The sequence below is a fragment of the Polyodon spathula genome, chromosome 31 (genome assembly GCF_017654505.1).
Source record: "Polyodon spathula isolate WHYD16114869_AA chromosome 31, ASM1765450v1, whole genome shotgun sequence".
In the NCBI taxonomy this organism is placed as follows: Eukaryota; Metazoa; Chordata; class Actinopteri; order Acipenseriformes; family Polyodontidae; genus Polyodon; species Polyodon spathula.
The window spans coordinates 7,986,670-8,004,056 of NC_054564.1; the positions used below are offsets into that span (position 1 = coordinate 7,986,670).

The 17,387-nt window shown below is 45.3% G+C and overlaps 1 protein-coding gene across 6 annotated transcripts in view; it reads right to left on the reverse strand.

Moving 5' to 3' along the window:
- Positions 1-7,304: 7,304 nt before the first annotated feature.
- The window catches only part of LOC121303192 (rho-related BTB domain-containing protein 2-like), a 28,278-nt gene continuing 18,195 nt past the window's right edge, over positions 7,305-17,387 (reverse strand). For 4 of the 6 annotated variants that reach the window (XM_041233728.1, XM_041233726.1, XM_041233727.1 and 1 more), the window contains 9 exons: positions 13,766-13,967; positions 12,945-13,048; positions 12,295-12,480; positions 10,920-11,893; positions 9,930-10,048; positions 9,310-9,460; positions 9,089-9,177; positions 8,561-8,666; positions 7,305-7,849 (listed from right to left, as the gene is read on the reverse strand). In XM_041233728.1, coding sequence (XP_041089662.1) covers positions 7,641-7,849; positions 8,561-8,666; positions 9,089-9,177; positions 9,310-9,460; positions 9,930-10,048; positions 10,920-11,893; positions 12,295-12,480; positions 12,945-13,048; positions 13,766-13,967 — 2,140 coding nt within the window. In that variant the 3' untranslated portion in view covers positions 7,305-7,640. Of the gene's footprint in view, positions 7,850-8,560; positions 8,667-9,088; positions 9,178-9,309; positions 9,461-9,929; positions 10,049-10,919; positions 11,894-12,294; positions 12,481-12,944; positions 13,049-13,765; positions 13,968-15,264; positions 15,373-15,750; positions 16,687-17,387 lie in introns of those variants that run through there. The other 2 variants (XM_041233732.1, XM_041233731.1) reach the window with 2 other exon arrangements.

Consider the following 17,387-nt stretch of genomic DNA (forward strand, 5'->3'; position numbering starts at 1 on the left):
GCCTCGGCGAAACTGGCTGCGGAGACACTCCGTGGGAGAAAACCTGGAGGCTTCCCTCAGAATGACAGGACCGATCCGGCTCGAAATCTCTTCCCCCGTAAGGAGAGGCAGCTCGGTACAAACAAAGGCAAGGAGCGCTCTGCCCAGAGAGAGTGGGCTGCAGAGAGAGCCCTTGCTCCCGTGGGCTGTGCTAGCTTTGCAGCGCTGTTTCACCAGCAGCCGCTCGTAGGAAGGGAAAAGGGGTCACATTTAAATCTTTCTCTCTCCGCCCCCAGACGTTTCATTAAACCATACAAATCACTCAGAGAGAGAGAGAGAGAGCTATTAGCAGTCTTTATCTGTGCAGTGTAGAAGAGCTTGACAGGGATGCAGGTAGATGTAGATTTAATCCCATTAAATGTTTAATCTCTAGTCCCCTTGCCGGCAGTCTCATCACCGCTTTAAACAAACGCTGCGGCTTATTCCTTATCTGATAGGAATATCTGAGGAGGTGTTTCAACAGGTCCGGGATCCAAACTTCCCGAGGCTTATAATTCCGATGCAGGATATAGATTGATTTCCAGGACTGCCACCCTCACGACAAAGCCCTGTTCATTGCAACGACAGCAATGCAAGGCAAGGCCAGCCCAGTGAGACGTTGCATTTGTATTCTGACAAACTGGTCATGTTAAAAGCAGCTAGGAAGCTCCAGCTATTCCAGCAATATTCTAACTTTGCTATCATCTTCTTCTTCTTCTTCAGAAACACTCTGCCATGTTATTTTCTGTTTCAGTCGCCCTGTAACCTTCAGCAGTTTAAAATACCTTTCAGATTTCTAACATGTCTAGGTACAGCTGGCACATCGGAGTGTAACCTCTAAACTGTTCCCCCCTGCATCACTCTGCCCCCAGGGGATGAAATGCATAGGGAAGTAAGACCTCGAAGAACAGCGGGGATACTTCATGCGTTCTCTGAAGTTGCAGGCGGGACCAGTTTAGCTGTTTCGCGCTGGTGTGCCAGCTGTACCGGGAGAGAAGACGTGTTTGAGATCGCTGTTGAAGCCACACAGGCTCTCTTGAGTCGAGCTGCACGGGATTTTTGGGGTTCCACCCGAGAACCAGCTCCAGTCTTAACCTCAAAAGCTCAATACAATTCCCAAACAAGCTCATCTCAAACTCCATGATAGTGTCATAAAACTGTGTAATAAATCCGACTCGGCTACTCGGAACCGGACCAGGGCAGACGGGCTGAAGGACTTCCTCTCCCTCGGAAAGGTTCCTCTGTTCCGGCAGGATGTTTGTGTAGGTCTGGGGTGTAAGTGGTCCACTTGAGCTAGGATGACGTGGTTTGTAACGTGAAAAGCCCTCGACATGACTACTAATCAACAAGGGGGGAAAGCTTTTATTAAGATATCAAAGGTCCCTGCAAAGCAAAGCGATGCAACACTCGCTAACAAGCATTGCAATAATAATAATAATAATAATAACCGCAAGCCATTCCCTGGGGGGACTCTCTCTCCTGTACAAACGTGTCCTCACAGGAATTCACACAGAGAGGTTCCTAACACACACCAGAGCTACTCTACGCGTTCAAAAGGGATTCAAAGAACAAACGAGTAGCTCTGTGAGTATTTAGCAAAGACTCACACAGAAGCGTTGCCCCAATTACACGAGCAGCCTTATCGCTAGACCAGCCTTCGTTGTGACCAATGAAAAAAATGACTATATATTATTACAGCATTGTAAATGCTGTTAAGTAAGGGCTTTGTGTCTTTGAGAGAGCACAGCGATAATAACAACAATACTTTGATCAGAGCCATCTCTTCCAACTGCCTATATATATATATATATATACAACACACACACACACACACACACACACACACACACACACACACACACACACACAGTGAGTGCACTACCTCAGCAATATCTAACGTGTTTTGTTGGAAACTGCAAATAATAAATAAATAGATAGATTGCATTGTGTCTCAAGCCCAGTAAATAAAGTTCCTATTGATTTTGACCTCCAGCGTAATCTATTTTTCTGTCTGCCAGCACAGCTCTGCAATAGCAGAGGATCATGTGCGACGGCACTGCAGATAATTCGACTATACATCAAGCCAGCGTTACAACTGGAAGCGCAAAAGCGATGCATCATGTTTCACACAGAGATTACTTAGCGGTGGAGTTCAGAGACCGGCTCCCAAATCAAACCAGCTTTCAACCGCGGTTTTCATTTTTCTGTACAGTGTATGTATATGTATATACAGTTTTGTTATTATTTTGCTGAAGCGATGTTATTGGCCGGTCTTTCTCTCAGTTTAAAAGGGTCTCTACACAGTTTATCGGACGTGCTTCTCACATGGAAAGCCAAAGCGTAATTGAATCCATCCTGTTTGTTCTGTGTCCGGAATCGAAGTAGCGAAACGGTTTCATGCGTTTCCCGAAAATACACGTGTGTTAAGGAGCGGATAGACGGGATGCCTGTGCAGATAATGGTTGTGCAAAATGTGTCTGGTTTATAGACAAATTTAAAACACACTGGGGATTACAAAAATAATCTCAAATCTTTATTTTTTTCTTCTTCTTTTAGATTAACCTCACAATATTGTGGCGTGCACGGGGGAAGGCAGCAGCAGGGCTGGTAGGTGACATAATCCCATACAAAGCGATATTCGCTCCTTGCAAAGGAGCCGGCTCTTCTGTACAGCGGTACCGGTGCTGGAGTGCGGGAGGTCCCGGGTGGGTTCTCCGCCTGTGTGTGTGGATTGCCTCGCTATGTGTGCTCGGGATCCGGGATCGCTACAGTATATATGTATGTATATATATTAACACACAGTCGCTTGTGTGGGTGACCTGTTATTGGTAACACTTCAGTTTAGGTATTCTATAAACATGTTATTAATCATGCTGTTAACAGTTACAGAGATAGTAAGACTCTCGTTATACGCTTTTGCCATTGGTTATAACGGATATAGTCTGTCTGCCTGTCTGTCACTCTTTTGCTGTTAAATGAAATGATCGGATAACGTGATGGAAAACGCAGTGCAACAGCGCCATCTTGTGGTTAGTCTGAAGTGCAACAGCCACTGTGTTCAGCGTTAGAATGACTTTGTGATGCAGGTCCGGTGTTTGAGGCCAGTGGTCTCCACGACTTTGTAGATATTACAGAATTAACCCCCAATTCCGCATTAGCGATGACTGAGACATCATTTAAAACATGTAGAAGCGGAATTAGTTCGTTCTAGTGATCGCTGCTCAGGTCCCTTTTAAACGCAAGTGCTCCAGGCTTCAGCGGTCAGGGCGCTGTGTTTGCTGGGCTAGCGAGCAAACCGGGTTAATAACAATCTGTGCGGAAACAAGAGCAGACCGCGCTGGAGGAAAACACGCAAGAGACTATTAAACAGGAGAGACAAGACCTCTTACGAGCATGAAGACGGTACAAAGTCGATCTTTAAGTAGCATTTCATTGGATAGTATTGCTGTGTGCGCTCTGAGTTGTTAGATGTAAAAATGATTTGCAAATTTGCTGCAGCTGGCTACTTGCTTGAGAGCGGTTTGGCTTTGTGAAAAGTGGCTGCTAAGTTTTTTTTTTTGTTTTTGTTTTTTTAGTGAAACCTGTGCAGCGTGCAAAACCATCTTACAAGGAACACGTATTGAGATGCTACATAGACGTGCATTGGAGCGCCCTCTGGTGGTGTTTTAGTTACAGTGGGTTTTTAAAGCATTTAATCATCAACTCATATAGTATTGTGACTGTTCCGCTAAACCGTGTCCCGTCTCTCTGCGTATGTGTTCACTAGAGCGGTGTAACACGAATCTTTAACACGCACACGCACACGCACACGCACACGCACACACGCACACGCACACACACACGCACACACACACGCACACGCACACACACACGCACACGCACACGCACACGCACACGCACACACACACACACACACACACACACACACACACACACACACACACACACACACACACACACACACACACACACACACACACACACACGCACGCACACACACACGCACACACACACACACACACACACACACACTCGCCATAGACACACAGAACCAGCTCCTAAGCTTTGGAGTGTCTTATTTTTTTGCAGTTATATATACCTGGATACGAGGTATGTGGTTTGCACCAGAAGTTGCCCTGTTTAGCGAAAAATCCTACCTCGAAAGCATCTGAGAAGAGAGAGAGAGAGAGAGAGAGAGAGAGAGAGAGCTGCCAAACAGGTAACACGTCATGCTCAAAGCTCTGAAAGCCAACTGAATACATTAGCTGCAGCTGTCTGCGTGATCTCTTCATTGTGTGACTTGTTTAATTTGAATGAATTTTAATAAGAATGTTACGCGCTGCCTCTTCTCTGGGTCTGATAATGGAATCGGTCACCCAGGCAGTGCGGTGCTGTGAATGGGAACCTTGGTGATGTTTATCCAAACCGCACCTGGATGGGTTATCGCGGGGTAGCAGGATTTGGACAGAGAACGGGAGAGAGGAATAAACTCTAATAAATTTTACCCAAAACTTTTTATAATACAAAGGAACTTTCTTCATGAAAATGTTTGTCATTTTTTTTTTCTTTCTGTTAAGTGTTTCTAAATCTAGCGCTATTAAAGTCAGCGCATGAGTTTTTTGTGCTGTTTTGGGTGTCCAGTTAGTTACGGTAATCTGTGACCTTGTCCGTTTGTTTTCCCATTGCGAAGCGCTTTATACATTTTCCGATCAGTCCGACAACGTTTAGAAGTTAGGAGTCTCACAAGCTTTCACTGAAGCAAAGATCCACGCAAGAAAACGTATAAACACAGCACACGAGCTACACAAGCAAGAAAGCAGAAAGTTCGCGCTGCACTACGAGGAGGGCGTTTTCAAAGCATGGGAACTGAGGCTGTGGAGTAAAGGTCTGGAACTAAACGCAGAAGAGCACACCTCGCTCTTATTAAAAGTGCATCTTGAAGTAAAACAAGAAATAAATTTAAGTTGCAGTGCAAAAAAAAAAAAAGAAAAAAGATTTATACTTTTGAAATTTGCAAAAGTGAGTATATTTACTCAAAATCCATTTCGAACACTTTGAAAATAATATTGTAAGTGACAGATTGACACATCTGACTAGCACGTTAGTTTACAGTACCACTGTACAGTACAGCATGACTCTGGTTAGCTATAATAATAATAATAATAATAATAATAATAATAATAATAATAATAATAAATAATAATAATACTTTTATAAAGCATCTTTCATCACAATGCGCTGTACATAAAATCACAAATAAAAACAGACAATCAGAAAATCTCAAACATTAAATCCAATACGTTTTAAGGCGAGATTTCAAAACACCCCAGGATTCAGAGTCCCTCATTTCTATGGGAAGGGCGTTCCACAACAGAAGGCCCGATCGCCCCCAGTTCAGAATCTGGTCGTGGGGGACACATAAGAGTCCGACATCAGAGGACCGCAAATTGCGTCTAGGGGTGCAGACAAAAAGTTCAGTTGTGTGAGGGGGAGACGCGCCCTTCAAGGCCTTAAAAAGTAATCAGCAAGCTTTTAAAATCACTTAACAGGAAGCCAATGTAAGGACCCCAGAACAGGGGTGATATGATCACCAGAGCGAGACCTAGTGAAAACCATGGCTGGAGCTGTGCTCTGAGCACAGCAGTGACAGCACTGGGTTCATTCAACAAGCTCTTTCGGAAACCGCGCTGTCCGAGTGAGCATCAGAGGCATGAGTGTCGTCCGTCTCCTGATAGGTTACTATATTGAAAGTAAATGAAAGTTACTATATTGAATCTGAGCAAACATTCCTAACTGATATTGGTAGAGCACACATTCACTCTTAACAGACTTCAGAAAGGTTCTGTTGATAATCACAATTAAATATATATATATATATATATATAATAATGGCTACTCTATACAATCTAAATGTTTCTAATATTGAATTTCTGACCTGCGTAATATTCTATTACATGTGTTAAATCTGTAATCTGGAGCAGTTTCTGCTTATTTGCCATGCATATTAACCAGTCCAAAAATTAGCCAAGGAACTGCTGCTGAAAATCCTTAAGGGTGCCTGGGGAAGCATATCAGTGCTGCACCTATGGGGTTCAGCATAAAGTGCAACGCTAATATGCTTCCCCAATCTCACTTCAGAAAATCAGCTTTGACGAGTTTTTTTTTTTTTTTTTTTTTTTTTTTTTTTTATCAGAAATAGAACCAGTGGTTGAAAAAAAAGGAAAATGATTTCTGGAATAATGCGAAAGCGTGCAAATTAACAACGTCCTCAAACGTGAGTGTAATTCTCTGCGGCTGTTTCTCATTAGATTGTGTGCCAAGTTCAGTAATGTTTTCTGAATGCTACGCAGTGCCCTGTAACTGCAATTCAAGAAGTGTAAAAACATGGCAGGAAGCCACCATTAAATACAAGATTTCAGTGTTCGATGCGCTACACACTGTGGGGAACAACCAGCCAAACAACTAAACTCACATGCAGACCACACGAGACCCGACTACAAGCCTGCCTTGGCAGACGACCGTGCCTGCTCACGACATCAAACTGCATGTCACCGGGATTCGAAAGCTGCACGACTGCCGTGAATTTACAATGCAGGCGACAGGCTCCCAGCTAAGATCATATCTGAGCTCACTGCCCCAGACAGCTTATCTTTCTTTAGTGCTGCAGTTTAATTAAGGCTTTCAAATTGAGCGTGGTACTCTGCATTCAAAATGTTTGCAAAAGATAGCAGGTGCTGCACAAGTCTGGCATTTTAATTCAATCGCATTCATTTCAGAATCCCCCACTGCCTTGTCCTTAACTCTAACAGCTGTGCTAGGTTCAGGTGGCACAGTTGTTCACATTCACAGCTTTGTAAACCTGGACACTAACCTCAGTACCCTGTACAGTCTAGATATATTCACACTTTTCCACTGGCCCTTCCATGAGCATTTTACATATGGTTAAATTGGTCAATAATATAAACCAACTGGTAAGACTTTCTTATGATCAAACTTCTGTGTGTTAGAATAAAGCCCTCGACACTATAGAAAGATACTCACAATATATTATCCACTACCTAGCACAGACAGGAAGCTTAACAATTATACACGCGGTGATCAATAGAGGATAAGGAGGCTTTCCTTCCCAAATGATGTTCAGTAGCAAGGCAGTGCTGACCTAACAACAGCTCCAGCACTGGGGCGGCCCCAGTGGGATGATGCTCCAGTGGTGAATGTAATCCATATCCGGTCTATCTTTTTACAAAATGGGTTCCCTGAACCCCCAGGGGTCCCCAAGGGGTCAATGCTCTGAGGGGGGGGGGGGGGGGGGAGGCTTGGGTTTTCATTGTGAAGTATCTCCACAACTTGGAAAGCACTGTACATTATCAGGATCGTGTGGACTTCCACAATCCAACTGAAGAAGGAATCCTTTCCAGTAACCAGGGCTCCTGTCACCCCAGTTCACAGACCAGCTGCAGGGACTCTCTTTCTGAAGAGTGACAAACACCGGCCAAGGTCACAGATCTCAAAGCCCAGGCCCGGCAAGCATCATTACCACCACAGCCACAAACCCCCCTTCCCCTCCCATCCCCACCCCCTTGGACTGTCTACCGGGAGAAGGCGGAGCTTCCGAGTGCCAATCAAACGACGGCAGAGGAGCTGTGGTGGGAGGAGGAGGCGGGGGAAGGGGAGGCAGGAGAGCTCCAGAAGAGCCACTTGCGCTTGGCCTGTCGTTTCTGACAGAGGTAGTCCTCTTTCTCGCGCTCCCTGCGGGCTCGCTGGTAATGGTCATCTTCCTTCAGGTACCAGACTGGCGGCCAGCGGTGCTTCTCAAAGTGCTCCTGGTTCTCTGAAAGACACAGAGGCGCAGATACGCTGTGAAAATGACCAGGCTGGGCGTCGGAGTGGTGACGGGTCTCTCCTTATACAGTGTGATCGTCACACAAGTCCTGTGCTAGCTACCAGCCTTATACTTGGACCAAGCAATATGAAATATTCGCCCTCAATGCTTGTTCCAGAATTTGATGTAACCTGTGTGCCATTTCCATAGCATATCTATACATCTGAATTTTGAATTTTAGGGTTTTAGGGTACAAGTTTTCTTCCACTATATAAGGATTTCCATCTATTAAAACCAACAGATCTCTTTGCTAATGTCTTTCAGCAATTATAAGTCAACTATTAGATGGAGATTACAAGCTTAAAAGTTGTACCAACTTGAAATAGGAATTATTAAGAATAATTAAAACAGATTAAAAATCCCATGTAATTCTCTTGATGTTCAAATAAAGCCTGGTTTGAACATCAGTGGAAAAATGAAAAACAAAAACTGGAACAAAAACAAAAACAAGCAGGAAGCATGACCACAAATCAAGCTTACATTATTTACAATACAACCAGAAAAAGGCAAGAGAAGAGCTGTGAACTGGCAGTGAGAAATCCGGAATCGTGCAACCAGACAGCTTTGCACAAGCTCAGACAATGCCTTTCTATTTGTGCTTCGAAAGCCATTTCCCACGATCGGAGCCCACGCCACTCCAGTGCAAAGCGCGGTACGTACCGGAGGACTTGGCCTTCATCTCTCTTGGAAACTTGCGGCAGACGTTGTTGTAGTTGGTGCAGATGTGATGGAGGCACCAGTCTGTGAGCTGGTGAGCACAGTGAAACTGAGGAGACAGAGAAAGAGGGGGCGGGATGAAACACCACAACTGTTGAAAAAACAGATCATCACACGAGTCACGTGACAGCCATTTACGCAAATAAATCAAAGCAACACATCGAGGCACGTTCCATGCACCCCAAACAGCATGCCTGGACATTTTTAGGGTGCGCCCTGCAAATACGCAGGGCACATTTTGCTGTGCTTCAATGCATATATCAGTTCAAATCATTTTGATGCATCTTGAGAAAGCTAGCTGCAGCAGGAGCCCTGTGATTGAATTCAGTTCAATGTAGTTTCTCATCCTGATGGTGGGATGAAATATGATGCACTCCTACCTAATCTGCATGTGTGTCCCTTAATATTCCCCCCACTGTGCTGATAGCCCCCCATCCCCGCCCCCCCCATCCGAGACGCAGCACCCCCTACCTGCGCCATCTCCAGGTACACCAGCACATCTCCATCGATGTCAGCTCCCATCAGCGCTGACTCCATCAGTATTGTCACTGTGTACAGCTCTGCAACACAACAAAAAAACCATCGTGAGGCTCCAACACAAGCACACACCACCCACCATCACCAGACCAGCACAGCACAGAGCTCTGCAACACAAGCCCAGCACACACACACGCCATCACAAGGCGCCGTACCTGTGAGCGCGACGAGGTGCGGCAGGCAGAGGCGGTTTGCCAGCACTATGAGCTCCATGGCATCGAGGTCAGGCCGCGAGCAGAACTGCCCCGTGTACAGATACTCCAGCACGGCCCGCATGCAGCTCCGAGTGGTGTTGGGGAACAGCACCTGCAACACAAACACGAGCACCGTGCCGTCCCTCTATCACAGACTCAGGGGACACACGTTGAGTACAGCACGACTTTAACGACAATGGGGAAAACGTTGAAATGACCACAGTGGACATCTTGCCCACCTTAGTGAGACGGTCGCCTCATAGATATTTTAGGGGGCATCAGGAATTGATACCCTGAGAGCAGTGGCATAGCCCTGGGGCTCCACGTCCATCTTTTCTACAATGTGTTATTTCTTCGGACAGGGTGTATTATCGTATGGAGTCAGGGACCAGCCACAATAGCACACTGTACTGAAATCTTTTAGATAGAAAAAGGCTTAAGCAGTGTATCGAAATGCAAGCCTGTGTGTTATTATTTATCTGTTAATACATAACTATTGATGCATTGGTTCACTTCCTTTTTCATACAGTCTTTTATAAATTCTGGAAACGCTAAACGAAAGTTTGGGGGTCGGGACTCACCTCCTTCGTGGAGCTCTCCATAAAGGGACCCCCGAACATGGCAGCCATCCAATCACAGCTGGAGATTAAGAGGGGCTTGTGAGCGAGGATCGTCCCGTCGTCCAACTTGAAGACCACATCTGAGGAGAGGGGAGCAGCACATCAGTGCTGCTGTTCACAACGAGAGCCAGGGCTGCTGCTTTGAGTTTAATTTCAACGTCTAAATGTTGCACTTTTTTAAGGAGCATCTTTAACCAATCAGAAAATCCGTTTTAAGAAGCCTTTTGATAAATCTTCGCAGCAGTGTGTGTGTGTGTGAGTAAGACTATACCGCTGTGGACAAAAGCATTGCACCCCCCTGTAGAACGAACTTGCTTCGTGAAGTCCAATGAAAACCTGTTGAATAATGTTAAAATATTCAATTGCACACCGCTTTGTAGTTTCCCACATACTTTAAAATTAAAAAATCGTGGCATTTCGAAATCTAACATGAAATACTGTACTACAATTATGGCTTCCGGTAGACTTTTGCGATGTCGTTTTGTAGTTTCTTTGATTACAGGATTTTAAATACAAACCTAAATGATGTTCATATAGTTGTTAAATTGTCTCAGTCCTAAAGTTGCAAACTATCCCACACCAAGGATTTAAATACACAGCAATCAGCATCAGGCAATGCTCTAGATATGCGTGTAAAACATAACGCCATTATAGGGAGCCAGACAGCCACCTCCAGACATGTCATGCAACGTGCCATCTATCTATCCATCAGAGTAATGCCTTTCTAAATCGCAGTTTAAACACACTAGGGATTGTTTTGTTTGTTTGTTTTAAGCAAAGTAAGCATCACTATAAAGCCTTCTGTATAAATTGTGATCGGTAGCCCAAGGGCAGCTACAATGGGAAAACTGTACCACAGCGGGTAGCATTCACATATTTTGACATCAGAATTGCAGCAGTGCCAGTGTGCTGATGGGCAGTATATCTTCCCGGGTGGCTTCGTTGCCTCACCGGAAAAGGTTCCCTTGGCCAGGCACTCCTTGACCCGGTTGGTACGGCGCACGTGGAAGGCCTTGGTGATCTCCTGGTTCATGAAGCCCTCATTGTTGAGGATGTTGGCCACCATCATGCGCAGGTCGAACACCTCCAGCAGCTCGGCGATGTGCGCGATGTGCATCAGCCTCTTCTCGTGCTCGTCCAGCTGACCCGTGTACAGATAGCGCAGGACTGCGCGGAACGGGGCCAGCTGCACCGAGGGGTCCATCTTTACCACAGTCATCAGACGCGGGCTGTAGGTCACCGGGTCGTCCACCAGTTCCTCCTGGATGCTCACGAAGGCCCGGCTCCAGGAGGAGAGCAGCCGGCCCCTCCTGCCGCTCTCGCGGCTGTCCCCTATCAGCGTCCCGTCGCTGGTGGAAATCCTCAGGTTGGAGCGGTCTCCATCGTCACTGCTCTCGCACACATCAAAGCTGGCAGCCCTCATGAGAAGATCCCTGCCGGTCAGGGTCTGGTTCTGAAATTGGGTTTGGAGACTCCCCCCATTGGGAGAGCCTGCGGCCCCTGGGCTCAGGTCCATGAGGAACAGGTCATAGAACTTGGAGGAGGAGGTGGAGAGGTAGATCTTGTGAGCGAAGATGCGCTGCTGGTCCTGCAGGATGAGGATGACGTCGGCGCAGAGAGGGTCTTCCAGCAGCCTGGCCGGGTGCTCCTCGCTGGTGGACGGAGGCTTGGGCACCGTGATCATGGGCGGAGGGGGCTTGGGCGGCAGGAAGGGGGCTTGCAGCAGGGGCCTCTGTACGTTGCGCAGGTGGGACTTCCAGAACTGCAGGTGGCGGCGGGAGATGAGGGCGGCGCGGATGGCGTTATCGAAAACGTCCTTCACCCCGAACTGCGCCACCACACTGGTCTCGTAGTAGGGCACCCCCAGCTCCTTCGCCACCTCTCGTCCCTTCTCCGGGGCTAGGATCTCGTTGGACTTGATGGGTCTGGGGTGGGGCGAAACACCCGATTGATTATAAGAATACATTTACACAACACAATCTATATTACAACCCAGCATCACTTTTTTGCAGTAAAGAGTAGACAAAAGTTTCGAGAATCTGTTTTAAGACTGGACAGCATTTCAAATTCCATGCAGTGCATGTGCTGTCATTGTTTTGTGAGTGGGAATGTGCAGTGGAGGGTTGGCATGTGGTAAAGATGTGATAGTCATAGCTTAATGCCATGTACGACTAGCTCAGGTGACCCTTTGCAGGTGCACCTTCTATTGGCTGAGGGGCAATGCACTTGGAAGAGGTTTTTATCAGATTAGATCTGTCCACTCTCATGAAACAACGACTTCAGAGGCTCCCAGGAAACCCCACGACTGAGTGCAATACCAGCCCACCTGGCTAGGGGGCGTCGTGCCCGGTTGACGGCCTCCAGGTCTGCGTAGCGGAGATCCAGTTGGCAGCCCACCAGGATGACAGGCGCTCGGGGGCAGAAGTGCTTGATCTCTTGGTACCACATGGTCTTGACGTGGTGCAGGGAGTTGGGGTTCGCGATTGAGAAACACAGCACCACAACGTCCGACCTGGGGAGAGACGGAGCGAGATGAATGGGAGGATCAAGAGCTCTTGCAACCCCTTCATTTTTATAGACGTTTAAAAAACTATTATTTTAACTCTGGGTGCCAGAAGTTTCAGAACAGCGTTCATCTAGACTGTCTCATGAAAAGCTAGACTGGGACAGGCTTTTCTCCACCATCCATGCGTTGAAAATCTTATACACAGCAAAATATGAGCAACAGGAGTTTTCTATTAAAATGTCAAAGGTGCAAGCCAAACTGGACTTAAATGCAACATTCATACCAAAATACTCCCAGTGCAAATGAACAACGTGACTTATTTCTTAGTTTAGCCATTTCAATACGCTCCGAATTCCCAGCACTTAATCCTGTATCATTTGTAATAGATCGAGTAGGCTTCGAAACTCCAAGAAAAGACAACAAATCCCTTACTTCCCGAAACTGAATTTGAGAATTTGAGCCAGCAGTACCTTCCGTAGGCGAAGCGCCGGTCCTTGTGGTGATCCCCGAACGTGTCCCAGAGACGCAGGGACACGCTGACCTCATCAACCACGTCACGGGACCGCTCCAGGACCTGGCCAACGCAAAAAAAAAAAAAAAAAAAAAAAAAACCACCTTTAACCAATGATTCAGCATCCCCAATTTGAATGTCATTGAAAGTCACCCCAATTTGATCACGTTGGAGTCAAGGCCCAGTCTGGATTCCATGAGCGTTTCACCAGCAGGGGTCGCTGTAGCGAACAATCCCTCCCTAACACAATGCAGATGATCCAAAGCCAAGATTGTCAACTTGGATCTGATTATTTGTTTTCAGACGTAAGGACTTCAAAGATATACATCTTTTTAATGGCTTATAACCTTTTTCTAATCCCTGATCTGTAACTATGAAAAACTCAACAGTGCTGAATTTAGAAAGCCTCAAAGAAACTTCAATGACGGACGTTTCAACTAGAAGTCTTTTTCAATGATGGAATGGCAGAAGATTCGCTTCACACACCATTTTTTGGCCCCTGACTGATAAAGTTTGAAAGGTCTCTTAATGGTCCCATTAGGATAGGTGAGTGTGTGCTAATTATCCAGGAATGGGACGTTAAGCTTGCAGAGGTGTAAGGGGCTAATCAGTCAATTTGGCATGCATTCTTGGTATATGTAGTGAGTCTCAAACCACTCCAACATTTGAAGACACTGAAAACACCTTCTAGTCCAAACGTTTGTCATTTTCTAGCCTGACAAACACTTTTAAGCCTACAAGCAGGCAACCAATGGGAGGGTTGTGGGCGGGTTCACTGACCTCCTGGCAGACGCGGTATTGGTCGATGGCCCAGACTGTGGGCACGTGCGTGGCGAGCATTTGGTACTGAGTCAGCGTGGCATTGCACGCCCGGGCACAGATGAGGCGGGTCTTCCCGACGGCGTTGTCGCCGACCACCACGCACTTGATAGTTTCAACGTTTGGCCTTTCATAGTCCATGTTAGAATCCATCAACTGGGACCTGAAGGTTGAAAAACAGGAGATGGAAACCGTCAACAGCAGCAGAAACGCCCTCTGAAGAACTAGAAAGAAAACAGAGCTTGATTTTTGTGACACTGATCGCTGCCGTTATTGGCTTCGCTAACAAGCGTCTTGGGATATTAAAGTCAAACAAAAAACCCGAAATGCAAGTAAAATTAAGCAAGGCTTCTGAATATCAACAGTGAAATGCAAGATGTTCTGGGGCAGTGGTCTATCCCTCCTTCTGCCCGTCTGTCTCACTGTACATGGTGCTCACAATAACCGGCATGATTTAGAACCAGTTTTCACCACACCTTGATCCCAGCCTCTGTCTGGGCTTTTCAGTTTGGCAAGAGAAAAAAAAAGTAAAATCCAATCTTCAATATTTTGTTTTCTACTGCTGCAGTTACTGCTATCTCTCAGGGATAAAGTGAAAGAGCCCTCCCTCTTACCTCCTCCCACTCACTGCAGTTCAGCACTGTGTCTCCCGGTAGGGAAGAGGCATGCATTATTCAGCAGGCTTGAACAATCTGTGCTCAATGCCAAGCAGTGCTGCCAACCGCAAAGGGGAACTAAAAAAACAAAACCACGCACTTTCAATGCTGCCTAGCAACAGCGTGCCAGTGGCTGGAATTTACCTTCACAGGAGGCCTTCTTATTGCATTTCAGACCATTATTACAATGGACGCTGTTTGAAAGAGGAAGGTTCCTCCGCTCGCGGCTGCTGTCTTAACAATCACATGCTTTTAATAATCGTGTGATATATATTTGACGTGGGTTGTGTAACACGGCCCGCGGCTCACGGATGCTGCCACTGGGACCGACTCAAAAGCAGTTTGAAATCAGACTGGGTCGTTTCCATCAGCAGCAGACCGGTTTAATTTGGGACAGGAGCTGGCACTACCTCTCCAACCCGCAATGATGAGCGTGTTTGTCCATTTAACAGAACTGTATAGCAAAAAAAGATATATCGGGCATAGGAAAGCAATGCATTAGTGATATCTGGAGAGAAAAACAATAAAACACCCATTCTACTGTCCCGTCTTGAACTGGGAATTTGATGGGTAATTTTTCATGTACTGGAGTAGGAATCATACTTTTGCTTTCCAGCTAATTCAATATGAAATGATATTTCAATATTTAATTTTGAAAGAAGAACATTCCAACCCGAAAGAGCCACGCTTGTCCCAGCACTACTGATTTAAGGGTTGTGCCATGGAATTTAACCCTCGATAAGTGAATAACTGACCACAACTGGCATTTACCAATCCCACTTCACTGCTGATTTCAATTCTTACATTTACTGGCTGAACCTTTCTTGCACCCCAGTGGAGCTGGTATTCCACATGGAAAGAAAATACAATATATTTTAGAAATATATTTAAAAAAAAATAAAGTTATGCAAAATATATGTTTCTGTGGATTTCACATGGTTCAAATTCACCTATTGTAAAGCTATAAATATGCACACCATATACAACATAATAAAAATATATATTCACTTTAAATGGGTCAGCAATACAATATTGTCCTTTACGTGCCCTTGTGTGTGAACGTTTCCCATCGTAAAAGCATTGCACAGAGGGGTCAATGAATCACGGGGAAAGCACAGCAAAGGGCAGGTAAGCATTGCAAAGCACAGAGAGGTCTGCTTTTAAATTATCTAATCTGGCAGAACAGGGTAAACTACAATAACTGCATAATATAAGCAGACTGGCATAAAATGGCAGACTGGAAAATATAAAAATAAAAAAAAAAAAATAACCCAAACGTCATTTTCTTACCTCGGTCCCGGTGAAGAAAATGGTGGTTGATCGCTGTTGCTTTCGATATATTCCAATGTCTCGGGTTTCCAAGGAAACTGATTTTATTTCCCTTCTTTACATGGACAGTTAGCAACCAGGAATAAACCGCTGTGTTCAAATATTAACCATTCTGTGCAGAACAGTGGGATCTCCGTCAAAGAATAAACCCCTTCCAATTAAAATAGCTGTTTATATCATTTGCAACAATTAAACACAAGACCGTGCCTATAATAATAATAATAATAATAATAATAATAATAATAATAATAATAATAATAATAATAATAAGCGATGCGTTATGCCTCTCTTTTTTTCAAATCCAATCTATAACCGATATTGCTATATAGATCAGCGGTCAAAAATCCAAAAATGCATTTGCAACGCGATCCTCTGCTGCGTGTTGAAAGCGAGTCTCTTTGCCAGGGTGACAAACGCCATTCTGTTATTTAAAATAATTGTATTTTAAGTGATAACTGTTCCTGACAAATATTTAATAGCGCAATTCACAGCAGCAGTCCGAGTACACAGCTAATAAACGAACTGGTTATTAATAACTATCGCGTTCTGGTCTTTCAAAGGAATGATTTTGCATAATAACTGATTTTTCAGTAATTCATACATCTTATTATTATTATAATTTTTTTAGCTTAAATTAATCAAATAATTTCAGAAGCTCCCTCCATCTATCTCGCCTAGATGCTGCAGTACAGTTCATTCACAAAAAAAAACCCAAAACATTCCCCGCCCCTTTAGAATCCGAGCGCAGCGATTGGTTGAAACGAGCCCCCAGTCTGTAACTGATTGGCTGCTGTGGAATGTCCGTCACGGGAGGTGTGACAGGTAAGTGAAGGTGACGCGAGCGGTTAGTTTCAGCTGCGAATGATGTTAGTTTAAAACGAAATCATTTAATCAATTATTATTATTATTATTATTATTATTATATTATTATTATTATTATTATTATTATTATTATTGATTAAAAAGATGAGTGCTGTTTAATTTTGACTATGCACTGGGACCAGGGTGATGAGGCTGCCAGTCCTGAACGCTTCTTTGCTGTAATTCCCGTTTCTTCACCCTGTCTCTCATCATTGAATACTGCTGCACCCGCGGCAGACCCTCTCTACAGCGACTCTGCCATCTGTGTTCAAATTCTGCTGTTGCCCGGTTACTGGTGAGCTACTGATAAAGTCAGTTATTGTGCATCACGCTAGCAGCCCTCTCCTGTATAGTGATGCATATTGCATTGCAGCCTGCACGTCGCGATGCATACCGAATCGGGACTGATGCGTATCGCTCCAGCCCTGTTGGTCGATATAGGGAAGAGACTGGCCCTCTGTACTGTGTCTCCACCCCAGCTCTCTGCGTTGGTTTCTCTGTCCCAGCAGCTGTGACTCAAGGGCCGCACACAGTCACCAAATAAGCCACTGGAGCTGTCTAATCTCCTGAGCAAAGCAGAACGCATTCCCCCAGTCAATCGATACTGGCTGAAGTTGCAGGCAGCCTGGCACTTATCTTGAGATGTCCGCAGTCTCACCGCATCCCATAATAATAGCTGCAGCTTAATGGGAAATAACTGGAACAGCGTCAGGGCGCTCAAGAGAACTCGAACTGTG